The 15,820-nt window shown below is 37.7% G+C and overlaps 1 protein-coding gene across 1 annotated transcript in view; it reads right to left on the bottom strand.

Annotated features, from left to right (window-relative positions):
• Positions 1-15,820, bottom strand: part of pard3aa (par-3 family cell polarity regulator alpha, a) — a 466,122-nt gene that overhangs the window by 106,387 nt on the left and 343,915 nt on the right. Inside the window, exon 20 of the mRNA XM_077232480.1 lies at positions 6,906-7,034. Coding sequence (XP_077088595.1) covers positions 6,906-7,034 — 129 coding nt within the window. The remainder of the gene's footprint in view (positions 1-6,905; positions 7,035-15,820) is intronic.

Raw genomic sequence — 15,820 nt, 5'->3', positions numbered from 1 at the left:
GGTCGTCATGGCAGATGTAGGGTTGTTTCTAGGTAACATGCGGACTTAGAGAAACAAAACTCCTGCTTTGTAGCTCACGCTTTCACGTCTACAAGGCTCAGGTTGGTACAATTCAAAAACACCTCATTAAATGCGATCCATCCATACCGTAACGCCATGCAGAATGTTTTATTTATCGGATATCTGAGCTAAAATGAATCCAAACGCTTCCCTGACGCAACACTGGAGCATGTGGTTCATCCCGCAGGGTCAAAGTGTTCGTTCTGGGGAGGGAATTAGTCATTGATCACGGCCTGATATATACACAAGATAAGAAATGAGAGATTTATGAACTCTCTGAAGAATTGAGAAGGTTCTGCTGTGCGAGTCTGAAGAGGAGGAGAAGTGAACAGGAATGTTTTGAAGTGAGTTTTTGGAGCGAGAGAGATCACACTCCGGTCCGCCCGCAGTCCTTCCTCTCCTCGCTGAATAAATCACACTGTTTATCTTACGACACAGCCAAATTCCAGACACACACAGCCAAAGCACTCCCTCCATATGTCTAACAATGTTTAATTCAGTTTAGAGAGAGAACGAGACGTTCACATCAATGGCCGCGAGGCCCATCTCACTCTTCCGTTGGTAGTTTTTAAGTGCAAATAAGATAGCATGTGTTACTTCACCACATGGAGAGTTCGATATACCGAAACAAATGAAGAAAACAAGTTTCAGCAGAGCAATCGTCATGCAGTCCTCGGCGTCCTTCCACAAGCATTGAGGAATATAGATGTAATTATGAATATGGTCTGGTCTGAAGGTAATTGGTCCAGTCAAGCGGTGAACTGTTACAAAAGGAGCCGTGACATAATGAGCTCGTTGACAAAGCAGAACAACAATACTAATTATTTTGTAACAAAATTAGCGCCTCAATGCGAGGGGAAAGATCAGCTGTGATTACCAGTAACACGCATTAATGCGTCAAAAAATGAAATGTTGGAAAATGTATTGAACGCAAAAGGCAATCCCAGACAGAGTTAATGGAGAAAGAGTTGCAAAATCAGGAATGGAAAATCAATTAATAAATCAAGTTGAATGAATGAATGAATAAACAGAATGAATGAATTAGGCAAGCATAGGGACACAAATGAAACAAATTTACACATATGTAAAGTGATCCAGAAAGGACAAATAAGGAAAGATTTGGATTAAAAAAATAGAAATGTTGACAATTTATTGTATTATATTATATTATTTAGTAAATAACGATTAAAGATTTGTAATATGATTTATATGAATAATACTTTTTATGATCTGTACTTGTACTATGTACCATGATTGCTATTGTAAACTAAAACTATTATGAATTATGTGCGTTAATTAAAAAAATAAAAAAAAATAAAAAATAATAAAATAAATAAATAAATAAATAAAAATAAAATAAAATAGGGAAATGTTGGCTTGGCAACTAACTAAAAATAAGCTGAAGTTGAAGTACTACAAATACTCAAACTAAATATTTCCAAAATAATGGGGGAAAAAGGCAAAATCACGGGGAAAAAAAGGCAAAATCACATGACAAAATATCAAAAACTTAAATTTAAATGAAAACTGAAAATAAATAAGCTTATTCAAAATATTAATAAATACTATATATAAAAATACTAAATTAACACTGCTCTCATTACCTCGGTATCCTTCATAACAATGTAGTATATTAAGTGTTGTAGCATATCAAATCAATATAAAAATAAATAAATGCAGTTATAATATACAGATTCTATATTTGTCCATTTTACTAGCATTACTGCCGAATGGTACCAGTAGAATTTGGGATAAAATTAACACTAAATCAAGGATTTGGCCATGAAGACTCTGGGTATTAAGGGTACATGACAAAAAAAGGTTGTGAAACGCTGTTATAGTGGGTCTTTTGGCTGGGAAAGTTGACGAAGTGCGTTCCTAACGCTATTTTCAATCCCAACAATCAGCGAAACCTCAAAGTTCATGCTTCCGGCTGCAGAAAAGAGGAAGCTAGTTGAGATAACCGCTGTTGATTATAACAGTGCCGTGTCTCTGAGCATTACACCATATCAGGAACCCAACACAACCCAACACAGAGGAAGCTTTTCTGCAGTCAGGAAGACTGAGCAGAAGCAGAGCTGTGCTAGTCACTGATTAACACTAATGGAGCCAGGAAGATAAGCTAATAACCATGAGAAATGCGGGATGAGAAGTAGTTTACCATGAAGGTTCTCATAATGTTTGCTCTGGACATTTTTGCTGTGTGTACAAAGCCTGATCAGCCAAATGTAAATACACAGAGGAGGATGAAAGCCACTGGTGTATCTATAGCCGGTTATGTTGCCTACACACACACATGTTGTAAATGGCGTCCTGCCATGGTGGTCCGCTCAGTCAACTTACACATGGTGGACAGGACTGCAACACTGCAACAGGCATAAACAAGACCCATAATGGTCAGGGTGTTCCTGCAGACATGCAGACTGGAGCTTCAGGCTCTGTTGAAGCCCTTGATGAGGAATGGAAAATGCAGTTTGTTGAGGACTAGCTAAGGATTGGTGGTATTTGCTATACGCAGCTGCTTACAATTTACTCGATTGTGACAAAAACAAATGCCACTGATGGCAACACTTCATCAACTTAACTCCAAATCACGTCTGCGAGCACCAGTGCTGCTTCTGAGCTGTTTTGCATATTTAAATCTCATATTATTCCTATATGTGATACAGTGGGCCCCAAAAAGCCACTCTTAAATAATGCATTGCAATTCATCTCGAGGTCATGTGTTCCCCGGGTTCACAGATGCGCCCTAGAAGAGTAACGACCCTACACTAGTGTTTGACGACCATAAAGTGTCTATTTTTGATATTTGGATATCGTGTGCAATGACATTCAAACATGTTTAAGTGTCTTGAGGGTTCAAATGCTTTTTGAGGCCACTGTACATACTTACTGTACACAATCAGTTAAACACAAAACTGTACACAAAAATGAAAATGGAAATATTCCAAAATATGAATTCTTAACATATAGGCAATGTATAGGCTCAATGGATAAACTTGCCTATACCTACATTTTTGCATAACTCCAAAAATATACCTGTACATATTTACTTAAGTTTCCAGCAGAAGTGGAAGTAAAACATCAAAAATATGTATTCCTTTTGACATTACAGGGCATATTTTGATAATTAAAGACTTAAAATATGAAAAAAAAAATATATAACAATTATATATTAAAAAAAAAATATATATATATATATATATATATATATATATATATATATATATATATATATATATATATATATGTATTAGTGCTGTCAAACGATTAAAATATTTAATCGCGATTAATCGCATTAACGTCATAGTTAACTCGCGATTAATCGCAATTAATCGCACATTTTGATCTATTCTAAATGTCTCTTGATTTATTTTTGTCCCATTATTTTTTCTCATTTTAATGCTCTTATCAACATGGAAAAGTGGATCGGCTTGCTTTCTGTAAATGTTTTTTTATTGCAAACAACATTGGCAAATACTGTGTTCAATTTCACACTAACATTCTCACTTGGAGCAAATAATCTCTCACACAATGTAACACTGTCCATCGATAAAAGGGTGAAAGAAATGCTGACGAGGTACTGATATTGACGAGGGGGCGGAGAATTCGCATCAGCTGTGTGTGTGCTTGGTCATCATCAAGTGGTATTTCAGACTGGACGTGCTGCGATGATGATAGCTCAGTTTACAATGACAAAACACACAGATCACTTTGGTCTTGCCAATGTAACCATTTGGCAACTTTTTAAAAGTAAACTCTCCATTCAGAATCTTATTGGCATCCATTTCGGCGTATCGCGCTCGTCATCCACTCAAAACGTAACGTTAACCAACTATTTGGCCGGCTCGCAAGCCCAAACAAGTGTGTGCGGAGTGCATGTTGTTTTGTTTCCGGTCTAGCTAGATCCGCTTGCGCTTTGGTCGACGAAGCAACAAAACGTCCTCGCGCGGCGCAAGCCATTGAAATGAATGGGTTTCATAGTCCAGCGCTGCGCATGTTGCATCCTGTTGAAAAAGCATGTGGAAAAAAAACTACAAAGTTTGCTAGGCCAAAAAGACCGATAATCTCGCGATAAAAAAATTGACACCGTTAAAATGGTTTTGCGTTAACGCCGTTAATAACGCGTTTAACTGACAGCCCTAATATATATATATATATATATATATACACACACACACACTGTATGTACACATATATATTATATAAACACAAAATGTTATGTTTTATGAGATTAAGCAATTTGACATTCGCCCATTTTAATAGCATTGCTGCTGAATGATATCAGTATAATATGAACTCATTTCTGAACTCTTGCTTTAACATCACTATGACCATCAGCCTAAAACTAACAGCTGAAAAAGATTCTGTGAGAATGAAGTTATCCAACAATACGCCCGTATATGCGCAGATGAATTTCATAAACATCCGTGAGGGTCAGATGTGCTAAAACGCAGGCTGTGCCCTCCCCGCCAGAAATAGATAGGCTAATGGTGGCGCGTTATGAAAATTAATCTAGCCAACCTTTGGGCTGCCTTCTCCTTCTGGATCACTAAAAGCCCCTGTCAAAACGTCAGGTGGAATTAACGATCGGTCGTGTCAGGGGAAAGCTGGCTCGAGCGTCCTCTTCTTCCCGGATCCCCGCGGCTTGTTTTAGCGCGGCTGGAAACATCACCTCCAATAGCCATCAGCGCCACCTATCACCTGATCTATAATTTCATAAGTGCGTAGAAATGGCCTTGTCCCTGTGCCTCGTAGAATCAATCAAAGCCCCTGCTCGTGCACGTATGCACACACACACACACACGGCGGTCTAACGTGTAGCACAGCGTGTAATAACACCCCTAAAAATAAGGTAATTGATTTTCCTAGCTGTCAGTTTCCCTGGTGAGAGACTTTGAATATCGCATCACCATGAGCCGGCCGGGCAGATTATTATAATAACAGACCGATTTCCCTTAAGGATTCCCTGCTATCAACTCAAGGAAAACGGCAGAGGTGAGGAAAAGGAAAAAAGAAAGATAACAGAGAGCTTAAAAAACAGTAAATAAAAAAACAATAGTGAAAAGGGTAATGTGGGAAATGTGAAAAATAAATCCAGACAAATGAGAGTAAATAAGAGCAGGGGTTAGCGAATGCATCGCAGCCGGCCAACACTTCTCTCCCGACATTTCTGCCGGTTTTCCCGGGTTTTCTAAGGGCTCCAGGTGGTCGACACATAAGATCGAGAGACGCCTGCTGTCTTTGGGGTAGAGCTGGCAATGTGTCGGGCCCGCAGCCAAAGCCCGGTTCCCACAGCCCATAGAAGAGCGTGTCAGACACAAGACGAGCGCTTAGAAACAGGGTTCAGATGTTCCTTTGAGTGGACGAAGGCTTATTGTCATCGCTGGGCCTGAGCGAAGCCTCCGCTAAACATGGGATTCAGCCTATTGTTATGTTTCAATTATGTGGCATCCCCAACAGAGGCTTGACAACAAAGTTCATTTGTTTTATGGCTGTATGATGTGAAGGCCGATCCAAACACATCATTTTAAAGGCAATTTCTACAAATACATGTGAATATATGTACATGTGAACTATCACAAATAGAAACACTTTTAAAATATCATAACAATTTAATAATAACTATTTTCTATTGAAATATATTTTATAGTGTAATTTATTCCTGTGATCGAATCTGAATTTTCAGCATCATTACTCCAGTCTTCAGTGTCACATGATCCTTCAGAAATCAGTATAATATGATGAGTTGATGCTTATTTCTGATTATTATCAATGTTGAAAACAGTTGCTTCATATTTTTGTGAAAACAGAGATACATTTTATTTTCAGGATTGTCTGATAAACACAAAGGTCAAAAGAAAACCATTTACAGGTGAAACTCGAAAAATTTGAATATCATGCAAAACTTCATGTATATCAGTAATTCAGATTAAAAGGTGAAACTAATATATTTAGTATATATATATAACTATACACATATTTATGATTATACTTTTCAGAGGGCCAATATTTCTGTATTTAAAATCCTTTTTTTATTGATTTCATGTAATATTCAAATTTTTTGAGATTTTGAATTTGGGGTTCTCATAAGCTGTAAGCCATAATCATCAAAATTATAACTTTTGCATGATAATCAAATTTATCGAGTTTCACCTGTATTTGAATAAATGTATTAATTACTTTTTTAACAATTTGCAACAATTTTTTGCAAGATAAATACCTTAACCTTTAAGTTTAGTGTTTTGTTCTTCCCTCATTTAAAAATAAATAAATATTTTCCACATATTTTGATCAAATATCCCCAATTGATATCTTTACTATATACAATAATTAAATAATATATAATCATATAATAATATAAAACACTATTATGTTATATTATATAATTATTTCTAATTAAAATTCCTGCTCTGCATTTACTCATCTTTGTGTGTGAGAGAAAAAAGAACATCTGCCTAGAAACGACGTCTATAATAATTTGCGAGACAGGGAAGTTAAATGACTGAAAATGTGTCTCCCGCTGTAACAAAAATAACCCCCCCTTTCATCCAGTCCCCTCTCTAAGGGCCTCCATTTAGTCCACGGCCCAGAAGAACCTCCATTATCAGGCTGGTTCCTTCCGTTCAGGAGCACAAAAGAAACAAACAATCCATACGTGATCATTTTAATGCACCGTTATAAAAGCTCTTGACCGTTTACACCAATGACATCTAAGAGCTTTCCCAGAACTTTTACCTCCCTGGACGCCATTTACTTAATTAGACAGTTTGCTAATTTCCCGGGCAGCGATGGTTAGGCTTAATTGAGAGGCTTTTTACGGGGACCGGGATGCAGACGCTCACCTCTCCTGTTCTAGTCTCATTCTCTGCATCTCCTCTTCAGTGGCCTGAGTTTCCTCCATCTTGCTCTTGCCGGACCCCTTGCTCTCCATCTTGTCTCCTTGCGTCTCGTCTTTCCGGTTTTTGCCAAACCTGTGGCGGCAGAGACAGAGTGTGGGATGAATTGAGACGGACCTCTAGATTGTTTGTGTTTAAGATGGTTAAAGGAGTAAACCTTTCTTTCTTTGTTCCGCGTTTCAATAAGAGCACTGGAATACCTGGAGGAAATTAAACTGTCAGAATACTTGACATATCAAAAAGAGGAACGGCCAAAGTATGACAACTTTAGATTCAACACATCCCTTCCATTTTGCACAATAAGTCTGCAATATAAACAGTATTATCTAATATAAAAAAAGAGGAGCAGGTATCTTAAATAACACTACTGTTATATATATATAAAAATATATAGTTTTACTATATACAGTGATGTGAATAAGTTAGGACACCCATGCTAAAGTTGCCTAAAAAGAGGAATAAAAAAATCATCTTTTGGAAATTGATCTTAATGCCTTAATTAAAAAAATGAGGAAAAATTCAACCTTTAAGGACACCAATTTTCTTTGTGAATGAATAATGTATTGTAAATAAATAAATAAATTAATGATACATTATTCATTCACAAAGAAAATTGGTGTCCTTAAAGGTTGGATTTTTCCTCATTTTTTTAATTAAGGCATTAAGATCAATTTCCAAAAGATGATTTTTTTATTCCTCTTTTTAGGCAACTTTAGCATGGGTGTCCTAACTTATTCACATCACTGTATATATATATATATATATATATATATATATATATATATATATATATATATATATATATATATATATATATATATATATATATACACATACACAAACACAAACTTTTGTTAGATACGATTTAATCGATTTGACAGCACTAGTTAAAATACTCACTGAATATACACACATAGTATAAACACTAAAATACACACATAGTATTGGCACAAGACACAAACAAATGTGCATGTTAATCTTGTTTTTAATGTGAAAAACTGCTTACTAACATTTTATGTCTAAAATTACATCCAATTGGCCATTACAACAAAACACCACAAGCCTTATGACTTTTTTCTTTTCTTTAATGAAAACGAAGGGCGAGTTCAATTGTATTTTTTTCTTTGGTAATCAACATTAAGGTGCGTTCACATTAGTGGAATCTCAACAAAATTCAGCGAGTAAAGAAGGTCCATAGTCAATAGTGTAGCGATGCATGAAACTCGGCAGATTTATATTAGTAAACATGACGAATTCACATGTACAAAGTGTCTGATTTTGAATCTGAATCTGATTATGCCAGAGGAATTCTGTCGTATAAAAGCAAATGTGACCTTCTTATACCACAAATGCTGTCAGTTGAGTTTAACATTTATTGAGAATATTCCTTTAAGGAGACTGCAACATTAACTATTACCCTGGTTAGCAGGAAACAGCACTTTTGAGATGTTGCACATAAACGTGCGTGTTATCATTCCCCAAAGACATTATCCGACCAACTTCCTCAACCTTTGTCCCTTCCTGATTGAAATCTTAAATGTCTACACTTGTCCTGCCTTTGGACAGGATGTGGTATAGACCGGCTTCTCAGTCAATGAAACAACACTGTGTGGTTATCAACACTTGCCCTTTGGGATTCAAAAGGGCTCCAAGGCATGAGGACAACGTCTCAAAATACTGTGCTTCTGAGTGATGTCATTTCCTGCACACTAGTAGCTTTGGCTCGAGGGAAGGCGTGAGGAAGTACAGATTGTGGTCAGTCTTCCAGTCAAAGCAAGACTCGCAACATACGTTTCCAATATCACAATATTTCTTGGAGGGTTTTGTGTGTAGGTCTTATACGGAAAATAGAATTTACCGGGGGCAATAATCAAATTTTGTACAATACCAGGAGTGTACAAATCCATGGGGCGACAATATGAATAAGTGCCTCCAATAAAAGTACATTTCCATTCAACGAAAGAAATCATTGTCATTGACTAAGCTGCTTTCTCGTGACTCCTCCACTGAAATGTTGCATGCACATTGATTATGAAAATGTGATTACCAAACAAAAACTCTCTTCAGTAGTCAGTGAATGAAAGCGTGATGGCACAAGCCATCAATCTGATTTCTACAGCACACTAACCACCGTAACCTCATGTTTATATTCTTAACTCTCTTGCCAAGGTTCACTGGAGACCCCAAGAACACATTTCCCCCCTAAACTCAACAGAATTACCTTGATTTTGGGCCTCTGGATTGAATTTATTCATGAAATGGGAAACCCTTTTCCCCAAATATGTTTATTGTTCTACTTTACACAGGCACATTTCTCAAACAACTCTTGGATCCAACACGGGATTGTGGGAGATATTCTCTTTTGGTTACATAAAGGCCAAACTTTCCACTTTTCTCCCCCCGATACTGTACATTACCTGATTAATTAATCAACAAATGGCCCGGGTCTAGGCGTAAAAGTCTGCCGCACGCATGCTAATAACAGCGAGGCTCAATCTATCACAGCTCTCGCTGACAACCCACTGTACATCTCAAGGACTTTTTCATTAACTCTCCTTAAAAATCTTCCTTTTCACCATAGCCCATCCCTCTCTTAAAATGACACGTGGAGAGATATGCCGAAAGGGCAGAGAAGATTTTGGAGGCTAATCGATGAGACTATATCAAAGTTTTAAGCTCGACGGCACACAAACATGTAAGGTCAAAAGCAACTGAATGGCTCTTTCAAAGCATTGTGGACTAAAATAAATGCAAATTATCTTACCCTTACAGTAAAGCTCCTTTGGGAGTCAACGTCTATTTGTAGATGAAATGGACCACGGCTGTACTTCCAAACCATCCCTGGGGAGTTCCCACGGTATTTTATTCATCTCTACAATGCCTGAGGCTCTAAGCGTAATTGTCATTAACAAATGGAGACTGAAACTAGAGAGACTCTGTAATGAACAACATGACTGTTTTTAGTTGATGCGCAGACAGTTCTTCTGTGAACTGAGGGATTGGACCTTCTCTCTCCTCTCACATCTTTCATTTTGCTAAACATCAGAACTAATGCACTCTGGCATGATCCCTAGACCTCACATTGAGTGTTTGTTTTCACAATCAATCATCTTTACAAGCATCTCTTATTAAAACCCCCAAGAATTGTACAATATTTGCTAGTCGGTGACAGGTGATACTAGGGAGTGGGACAATCTTTAATTTGGATATGATAGTTCAATAATTTCAATTATGAATTGAAAATGGAAAATTTGGATATGTGCAAGACAAGATGCAAATATGTTTGGTTGGTTTTCCCAGAAGAGAAATATTGTACATCTTAATGTGTATTTATTTTGCGTTGTGAAAAGTGATTTTTGTGAAGTTTTGTAAAAACAGCAGCAAAATTACAATTTTGATTTTATGGGCTAATAAAAAAAATGACAAAAGCACATAAAATTACTAAAACCAAAAAAAAAACAAAAAAAAAAGGAAGAAAATATTAAATACCTAATTCAAATAATAATAATCAAATAAATAATATTTATACCACCTACTTGAGCTAAACGATTCTGGACAAATTGAGAATCATGATTTTTTTTGTTTCAGACAGAGATCACGATTCTTCCATGATTCCTAATAGACCATTAAACAAAATAACGAAATTAACAATAGGTTCTGATAAAATGTTAATTGCTGCAGTCTATTTAAATGGATGAATAAATCTTTGAACAAATCTCTTGAATAAATGATTCAATTATAAATACATTTTTAAGTCACTTGTCGCCACCTGGTGACGTAACAATCTAATAGATACAATCGTTATTTGCAGCGCTATGTTACTTTCAAAAGGAGATTTACTCTATTTTAATCACTACCATAGATATCAGTGTTTATATCCAAACTATGAACTTGTATCCCAGTACTTCTGTGATAATAGGAATATTTGTAACAGGGAAATAACGATACTGTGTGGTCGAGATCACAATCTTTTTAACAATTAATCGTGCAGCTCTACCGTCTACTGAGAGTCGAGTTTGGTTGTTCTGTTTACATATTTTGTAAGTCCTGCTAAAATTCTGAGACCACTAAAAGGACCCAATTATGAAACACTCTTACATGACAAGTCTGCGAAATCAGAAAACGTGTTTGCAATGCATGGCCATCTGTAGCTTTTACAAACAGGTCCGGCCTTGACACAACTCGGCCAGGGCAAATGATCTGAACAATGCCTAATAGCTTCAACAGTATTTTCCTGTCTATACTACACAGAAACAGAACGAGCTGAATGGCACCGACATAATTAAGTGGTAAACGAATCAGGGACAGCACAATAGACAGCCATACATGGAGACAATGTTCTTTGTCCTTTTGTTCTTCAGCTGAATGAGCTTGAATCAGTGCTATTGGTTTTGGCTGGGCTGTGTGTTGCTCAGCGGCTGGCAGAGCTTCAGCAGGTCAGAGTCAATGTCACCAGTAATAACTGCGGCCTGATGGAGCTGGATCTGGACTCAGCAGTAGGTGAACAGTCTATTTGTCGAGAAGTTTTAAAGCTGTTTGCTCAGGCCCTTCGGGGTCAGATTACTGCTTACTCACACCATCCAATTGCACATGGTTTTGTGTTAGTGATACAGAGATTCGATGTATCAAAGATACAGTGACAAATCTAACACAATTTTACAAAGTTACAAAGTCCTAACAACCACCCAGAACACCTTAGCAACTATATATCACTGATCTGGCAACCAAGAACACTTTGGCATCCACACAGCAGTCTCCTAGCAACCACCCAAAACACCTTAGCAACCACATAGGAATGGCCTGGCAGCCACCTTAGCAACCACATACCAAATTCCTGGCAATCACCCAGAACACCTTAGCAACCAGATTGCTATGGCCTGGCAGCCATCTTAGCAACCACATCGCAATAGCCTGGCAGCCACCTTAGCAACCACTAACCAAATTCCTGGCAATCACCCAGAACACATTAGCAACCATCTATAAATGTCCTACCAACCACCTAGAATACATTACCAACCACATAGCAACACCCTGGCAACCACCTAAACACCTTAGCAACCATATGGCAATGACTTGGTTACAACACAGAACACCATTAGCAATGTCCTAACAACCACCTTAGCAATGATTTAAAAAATGTCCTAGCAAACACCCAGTTCATATTCGCAAAACCATAGCAACGACCTGGCAAATACCCAGAACACCTTAACAACCACATAACAACGCCCTGGCAACCAACCAGAACACCTTAACATCTACATAGTGTAGCAATTGTCTGGAAACCACCCAAAACACCTTAGCAACCATCTAAATGTATTAAAGCAACCATCCAGAAAACCTTAGCATTCACACAGAATACCTTATGTACCATCTAAAAATGTCTTAGGAACCATCCAGAACACAACAGCAACCACATAGCAATGCCATAGTAACCACCCAGCAACCACATAGCAATGCCCTGGCAACCAACCAGAACACCTTATCAACCATCTAAACATTTTTCTAGCAACCATCATGAACACAACAGCAACCATATATCAAGGCCCTAGAAACCACCCAGCAAAAACATAGCAACGCCCTGGCAACCAACCAGAACACCTTATCAACCATCTAAACATTTTCTAGCAACCATCCAGAACACAACAGCAGCCATATATAAATGCCCTAGAAACCACCCAGCAAAAACATAGCAACGGCCTGGCACCAAACCAGAACCCCTTAGCATCTATATAGAAATGTTCTAGCAACCATCCAGAACACCTTAGCAACCAACAACCACATAGCAATGTCCTAGCAACCACCCAGAACACCTTAGCATGGTACATTTCCCAAAATCATGGTATTACCATGTTCCAAAAACATATAAACCCTGCTACCTTTTACTTAGTGTTATCTAGCATAACATATCTAAAAAAATAAATAAATTCACCCTAACCTGAGATAGTGTTTTTTGTATGCCATTCACACACACTGCCACTGACTTCATCATAAAGTGTGCTCTCCAGTTTCCAGAGCACAAAAGTACAGTTTAATGGGCCATCACTAAGCATCTCTCCCCTCTGCTCCTCTGACAGCCGTGAGTAATGAGCAGCTAAACACCTGCCGGCTTCAAAACACACACTCAACCTCACACACACACACCAGCCACGGCCAGACACACACTCACACACACATTTGTTTTCATATCAGGGAGAGACCTCCCATACACTTCTGCAGTTTAAACGAAACAAATTATAATTGCTACACCCTTCCCCTTAAGCTTCTGGCATTTCTTATATGAGGAGCAAGACATTCGCCAAGTTCAGAAAAGCAAATTACCATATCATTCATACTTTTTTTGAACTATGTAGTTTGCACACTATGCACATTTATCCCCTTGTCTCACTATCTGATTAAACTAACAATGGTTTAGATATTTTTTTACACAAAACTAAATGCAAAGAATAGCATTTATTTTCAAGATCTTTAGCATTGGACAATCTTTAGCATTGGTAGTTTATGCATTTTTCTTAAAGGGCACCTATTATGCCCCCTTTTTACAAGATGTAATATTGGTCTCGGGTGTCCCCAGAATGTATTTGTGAAGTTTCAGCACAAAATACCCCACAATTAACTTATTATAACCATTTGAAAATGTCATTTTCGTGGCCTGTTTTAAAAAGAGCTGTTTTGGTGTGTACCACCTTAAATGTAAATGAGCTGCATATCCCCGCCCAGCCTTTGGATGAGGGCGTAACTTGCAAACAACAGTCGGTAGAAGCAGAATGGCTGAGAGTGAGTGAGACACCCGCTGTTTTGTATGGCATTCAGCCGTACATGTTTGAACCGGAATCAGACCCAGGTGATGAAGAGACTCCGGCAGAACAAACACAAATGAGAATGGACCAGGACGTCTCGGAATGGTTATTTGATACATGTATGCACTTATAGAGTTGTAATCGCGTCCCCTTTGCAATTATGGATGTGCAACACACACACAGACACACACAAACTGTGATAACGTTGGCGCAATTTTTTGAAACTACAAACACAAATACTGTGATAACGTTTGCTACGTACAAACGAAATTACTTTATGCATCATGTTTACATTACTCGTGGTACAGGTGCTTATGTGGCAAATGTGAGAAGATGGCTACAGAACAAGAAAATATATGCTGCAGGGAGATAGAACAGGTATTCATTTATTTACATTTGTAATTGTTGCAAAAAATAATACGTGACATAAAACTGTCTGACGCTATTTGTTGTATGAAAGGTTACAAGACGGATGAAACAGCAATTTTGATGTCTTGTCTTTACAGAAAACATGCACAGTTTTTAATACAATATCTTTAAAAAATACATTTATAAACGTGTGGTCACACACTATACAAACAAGGTGTAAATTATTACACAGACGACAACAACTTTAGACGCATTTGTTGTTGAATTAGCTGACATCGACTGAAATGACTATTTGCTCAGAAATCATAAAATACACTTCTACTGGAGGTGACGTTGGGTCGCGAACAGTAGCCAACGATCCACACTTGAGGATTAACTTTGAAACAAGACCTGCTTTGAATTGACCCTCGTTCACAAAACAGTCTGTCAGAAAATGATTCGCGCAAACATAAACGTATTTTGGAAGTTTAAGTGGCGCCTTTCCTTCGTAAATAAAATCCATCCACTGCGTTTTCAGTGGCTCTGATGTCGGAAGTAAGTGAAAACTACTATGTACATTATTACATCCCACAACAGAACACTTATGTTTCTGAACACCGGCTGACGTTGAAACAATGGAGGATGATGAACAGATCACCGAGGGCGGGGTCTATGCCAAAACCACAGTGTCAATCAAACCACGTCGGTGGGGCTTGCTCAATTCTACGTCACACTGAGCCGAATCTTAGAACAGCTCGTTCTGAGACAGTGCTTATGATTTATTGAGATTGTAAAAAAAAAAACACTGGGTGGATTTTTATCGTTCTAGGGTGTTTTTGCTCACACACTGCCAACACACATTTATGTTCAAACACCATGTAAAAGTGAATTTTGCATAATAGGTGCCTTTAAAATAACTACAACCATATATGTTTCTCACAGCAATATGCTACATTCTGCACAATATTCTAGTTTTGTTTTCTGAACGTATCCACTTTACCCCCGTTTATGTAGCTATTTTCTACACTGGGACCACGAGTATGGGACTTGGACAGTTATTTATTTATGCATTTATTTTTATCATGGGTTATTTTGGTTCCCACAAGCTTAGACAAAGGACCATGCATACACACATACTCCAATTACTCCTTCAGCACAGAATCTCAGATTTGACTCAGTCAAGGCGTCGTACAGGAGTAACCGCAGCTGTCACTGTAGGAGGCAATCGAGCTTTAATGCTCAACAAAACGCTAGTTTACCCGAAGGACCGTGCTATTATACTCAACAGCCCACGTCTTCAGCTGAATAATGCCATCTCCTCAATCACCCCCTTCATCTCTGTCACCAGTGCTGACAAATCTAACATTTCACCACACAAAGCAATACATTACAGTGGCTGTTTACACTACAGAGACGTGACATGGGGCGCCCGTGTCTAACGCAAAACATTTTATGTATTGCATTCCCAAAACAATGTGTCATGTGATGAAATGAGTTTTGTTGTTGTTTATCAAAAGATAAAGGTTTGTAACCTATCATGTGCATTTGATAATGCAGACCATGGATGAACCCCCCAAAAACTTGGGGCTGTCAATTTAATGCATTCATTTAATGTGATTAATTCACTTATTTAAAATTATTTTATTTAAATTATTTATTTAAAAACACTTAAACAGCAAATCAAATTTTTAGAGTTTTAATGCATTATTTTAGTGT

The sequence above is a fragment of the Siphateles boraxobius genome, unplaced genomic scaffold, assembly GCF_051911475.1.
Source record: "Siphateles boraxobius isolate OS27281-9 unplaced genomic scaffold, OSU_SipBor_1 171, whole genome shotgun sequence".
NCBI classification, from domain to species: Eukaryota; Metazoa; Chordata; class Actinopteri; order Cypriniformes; family Leuciscidae; genus Siphateles; species Siphateles boraxobius.
This window is presented reverse-complemented; position numbering and strand designations above follow the sequence as displayed.